Raw genomic sequence first — 5,191 nt, 5'->3', positions numbered from 1 at the left:
AAATCTTCCACTAACCTACATAGGACTAAAGCTTGTTGTCATGTCAAAAAAAGGGCATATTTTCATTGAAAAAACATTCAATCCCACTCACCTCCATCCAGCATCATAATTTCAGGTTTAAAAGTTAATACACATTATTTACTGTCATGGAAAATTACTTTAAAAGTCTAAAATTATTTGAAAACTGCTGCAGGAAACATATGAGTTCACATTTTCGAAGTTCATGGGGAAAAAAAAAACTTGTTCAGTAGTGGGGAGTAAATAGGGTAGCAAACCTGATAGATTTTAGCATAAGTGAAACCAATAGGAGTTTGCAGAAATAAACTGAAGCATTCTCTTCTTTTTTTTTTTGTATTTATAATGCAAAATTTTCATGACAACAGAAAATTTGAATATTCTTTGTACAATGCCATTCTATACTGAGAAGACTAAATTTTACAGAGTAATTCTGAAGAGTTAACAAAGAAAAAAAAGGAAAAAAATAAACCATACCTCTTCATATGGAATGTACAAGATACTCTATGAAAAAAACAAAACAACTTGTTTCAGATAGTCTCTGAAACATGATTTTTGACAGACATTCAGCCTTACATTTGTAAGATAAAGGAGACCGTCACTCAGCAATGCTTCCCCTATTTCCACTGCTTTTAGATGATGTCTTGTGCATTTCAGTTTCCATACAAGCACAGCCTTTGGAGTAAGCTATACCATGTTCCAAATCATGTAAAATCCCCATTCATTCTTAGAACAAGTCTTTTTTTTTTTTTTCTCCTGCATGGTTGGTCCTATTTTCAAGACTAAGACACTTCACCTTGCACTTCCTGCATGCACCTGCAAAGACTATCAAAGGTTTGGTTCTGCAAATCACAAAGAGTACAAGGCTAAATACTAAAGGACTTGGGTCCAAATTTGTATCACTCATATGAATAGATCTACCTCGGCTTGTATCAGGGCAATCCTGTAAGAGGAGCTAGGCTGAGTTCTCAGGTTGAACAGCCTTAAAACCCTAAAAAAGAGTGGCTCTGTGCATGCTGCCTGCTGGGCACAGTCCCTGTCTGATCTAACCTCCAAGCCATGTAGACAGTCTTTGGGAAAGCGCTGGCTGGCCTGTACTCAAAGAGCGACAGGGAGAACCCCACCAGCTTACCTGTGCAGGCAGTCATACTTTGTCCAGGTACTGCTTAATTAATTAGTGTAGACATAGCCTCTGTGTTTTTCTGACCAGTGTAAAAGCAATCATATTGCTTTTCCACTTCTCGTATGTTTTGTTGCTTTGGTTTTGTAGGGCCAGATATACTGTGAAGCATTTGTGTGTGTGTTTAGTGGTTCTCACTCACAGGTGATACTTTAACAGTCCCTCTAATACAAATAATATTTCTCAGCTGTCAACATACATTTATTTATTAGATTCATAATCTTGTTGCACAGTAAACGTTTGTGTCAAGTAAGTGGCAAACCTCCAGAACTTCAGAGTTTAGATTTTGTTTGGAAAAGTATCCAAAAATGTGGATGTTCTACAGCATAGGCAGATTATTTGAGACCTTTGAAATTTTACAAGATTGTAACTTCTTACTGCATTTCCAAGCTTAGCAATGGATTCCAGCACTGCCTGGAAATGAACTACAAAAAAAACCCCCAAAAAAACAAAAACAAAACAAAAACAACCAAAAACCAAACAACCAAAAACTATTATAAAACCTTGTAAGGTCTTCCAAAAAGCCCACTATCAGAACAGTCTATTTTGATGCTTGTTTTGTCAAAGGTGAGTTGTTTTTCAGAACTGAGGAAAAGGCTCAGGGTTCATTCATTTTCAGGTTTGTTTAAGCTGTTTCAGTCTCTGCTGTAGCCATCAGGAATTAGGACAGGCGTGTGAGAAAATAAAAAGGTATAAATCCTGCCACTGTTTTCTATCATTTAGCTTTGAGATCCAGGCCCTAAATATGGTTTCTTTTGCAATGCTAAAGAATTATCTGAACTGATCATTGTTGCTGTGAATGAACTTTGAATTAAGAAAGGAAAACAAGCATAGTTAAAACAAACTATCCCTTTGTAATTTTAACATTTAAATAGTAAAAAATAAATAGAGATTACAAAAATTGAGAATAGGTGAAGAGGAGAAAAGACAGTCAATCTAAATTTGGCTTTCACAAGAAAAAAGACACAGAGAAAGCAGGCATCAGTCTGCAGGTGTCTCAAACTCCCTTATGAATGTCAAAAGAAAACACAGACTTCCAAATGTATAAACAAGAAATGATGGACTCAAAATTATTTCAAAAGGTTGTGTAGTATTTAGACTAGAATGAACCAAACAAAAAGCTGGTCACTATGTTTTCAATGAATTAAAATGATATTTGGAAGTATTTTATGTTCAGACAAGATTTTTGTGTGGTGAAGGGTTTTTTTTTTACTTGAGAAGAGGACAGGAGAAGACAGACTCAGACTTAAGACTGCCTTTTCTGATCAGTGATGGGCGAGTGTCAGATATAGATTTAAAGCTGTGAATCCTATAACAGGGATCAACTCTTTTCTCCCTTCACAACTTACACATGCAAACATGCATGTTTCTTTCACTTTTTCCTGCGTTAGCAGTCTCAAAACTTGCTTCAAAACCAATGTTTTAATGTGTCATTTTTTCGTGGTTTTTTAGGGGGACAAATGAACACTTCCAAAAGGATTTGCTTTCATTCCAACACGGAATGAAAACAAATTCTGAAACCTTGAAAGTTGCCCTGAAATGGAACCATCACTTTTTGGTTACCCTACTAAAACAACCCTCAGTGCTTTGGTCAAGCATCACCTGCAACAACAAAGTTCACCACTCAAAAGCAACTGGCACAAAAGAGGTCTTAATCTGAGGACTTCCTTAGCTCTTTCAGAAGAATGTTTGATGGGACTATCAAAAGTAGCTCTAGCAATGCTAAAACTGAAACTGCAGCTAGGCCAACAAATCACCTTTTTCTCCTCTAAAACTTGTTTTTACAGCTTGAACTACTTCTGGTGATTGCAGCCATGGGTAAGAATAATGACACTGGTCACTTCGAAATTTAAGACTGCTTTGATTGAATAAGTAATACTATGAAAATGTGAAACTAAAAAAGTACTGGTCTCTTGCTGATATTGACCAAGTATATTATTGGCAACCATGTGTCTACTGCCAATCTAAGGAAAAATATTTAAACATTAGAGTGATGTTTGCATTCATCTAATTGAAAGATTAAAAGCACCTGATTGATGAGGGCATGATGTGTACTTGCTTTTAGCAATACTTAAACTGCCTAAGGTATCTAATTCCAAGTCTACAATTGTACTGACACACTATTCATTAATAAATAAACAGCAAATGAGCACTTCTCCAAATAGTAGTTGTTGACTGCAGAAAAAATTGCCAGCATTGCTGGGGACACCTTCAGTAAGGCAATTCAATGCATCTTTATGGAAAAAATTTCTTGCAAATGACATTGTCAGTATGGTAAGATGAAAAAACAGTAAGAAAAACATTCTGCAAAACTAATTTCCATAAAAGTGTATAATGCTGTAAAGTATAAAATTAATACAAAGTGCACAATGATGCTTTCTGTCATTCACGAGTGTAACAAAAACCTTGGGTCAGGTAGCTTCATTATGTTATCCTTGTTCAGAAAAGTAAATAGATCCATCAGCTAATACAATGGCTTATTATGAAAGGGATGAAGAATGAGCATAGCATTTCATCCAGGCAGAAGATGAGACAGAATGTCTCTTTGAAGCAGTCTTGATGCTTCAGAGGTTTGCTGGAGCTAATGGAGAGAGATGATGTGGAAAATTGCCTCCTATAGGTTGAATCGGTGTGGTCCCTGGGGTATTCTTCCCCCATCCCTCTCTTTTGGACAGAGAGAAAGGGAAAGTAAATCTTTACAATCACTGCTATTCTTGCATTTTAAAAAGAAGATCATTGTGTTGGGAATCAACCTACACTTCAGTAGGGAACTGTGTTCACTATCACCAAGCTACTCTAAAAGTGAAAAGACTTAACTATGAATACTTTATGAGCATTGCAATTGAAGGCACTAGGGTTGCATGTCAAACAGTTTCTCTGAACAGATGTTGGAAGTAAAAGAGTGGATGATGTAGGTAGGAATGGCCTGTGAGAGCTCTAAGCATTACAAACCATTTCACTGAATTTCAGAATTACACTATTTGTGGTTAAAACTGAAAGTTTTATACAACTTTCAGGTATGTAAAAAAAAAAAAAAAATCCTACAATTTCTACATACTTATGTTGGTAGATTACATTAAAAAAAACCCAACAGTAACAAGGTCTTCCCACCCCCCCTTCCCTCCTCCCCCAACTACAGGATTGCAGTTGGGAAACATAAGACTGAATCTGACCATTTCTAACCCAAAATACTAAACTGCAATAGACAAGAAACCAAGGGTAAATAACAATTTTGAGAGTTACTCTGAGTCTGCTGATGATATGGTCCTTCAGAACAAGGACCTAACCTTACAATTTCCTTAATAAAGATTTATTATAGTTTAAGTGGGTGTGGGATCATATTTTTGCTGACGAATAAAGATTAATTTATCTTTGTGTAGCATATTGTTATAGAATTAACAGGATGGATTTCAACCTACTTATTTTAGAGACCTCTTAAAGTAGAGTACTCCTAGTTTTCAATACATAGACATTTCCAAAAACTATTTAAAGTCTATTATTTTTCATTATGGTCAAGAGAAACTTTGATTTGCTCACCTTTGCAGTTACCCCGGTAGGCTATTTCCAGCTGAGGGTCTTTGCATTTTGCTCGCTGAAATTCACACCGAGACAGAAAAGTTCTTCCATCAGATGCACAGAGTGATTTCTGAGGGGAACCTGCACAGTCCAGGCTGCATTCTCTGTCTTTGTCTTGGTCCACTCTCAAAAACTAGAAAAAATAAATTAATGCTGTAGGAATGCTATTCCCATATGAAAACTGCTCTGTGATCTCCTTCCCCAGGGAAGACATACAAATATTACCCAAAACTGAAAAGAAAGCTTTGCCTTCTTAGCTTATTCAAATAATAGATGATTCATTATATCTGGGGTTATTCAGCTGCTGCTTTGAAAGGGTAGTGATTGCAGCATTTCTGTAACACGCACTAAATCCACTATTGCAATCAGGAAATCTCTGAATCTCCTTCAACCATTATGAAGCTGAAAACAGTGGGTTGG

At 36.2% G+C, this 5,191-nt stretch overlaps 1 protein-coding gene across 1 annotated transcript in view; it reads right to left on the bottom strand.

The window, feature by feature from the left end:
* Positions 1-4,904, bottom strand: part of LOC104523684 (SPARC-related modular calcium-binding protein 2) — a gene marked incomplete at its 5' end in the record, with an annotated part of 100,573 nt that extends 95,669 nt beyond the window's left edge. The window contains one exon of the mRNA XM_029084588.1: positions 4,733-4,904. Within this exon, the coding sequence (XP_028940421.1) occupies positions 4,733-4,904 (172 nt within the window). The remainder of the gene's footprint in view (positions 1-4,732) is intronic.
* Positions 4,905-5,191: the final 287 nt, after the last annotated feature.

This window comes from Antrostomus carolinensis, unplaced genomic scaffold, assembly GCF_000700745.2.
Source record: "Antrostomus carolinensis isolate BGI_N321 unplaced genomic scaffold, ASM70074v2 scaffold12944, whole genome shotgun sequence".
Classification (NCBI taxonomy): Eukaryota; Metazoa; Chordata; class Aves; order Caprimulgiformes; family Caprimulgidae; genus Antrostomus; species Antrostomus carolinensis.
The sequence above is the reverse complement of the archived record's forward strand: the minus strand, read 5'-3'. Positions and strand labels throughout refer to the sequence as shown.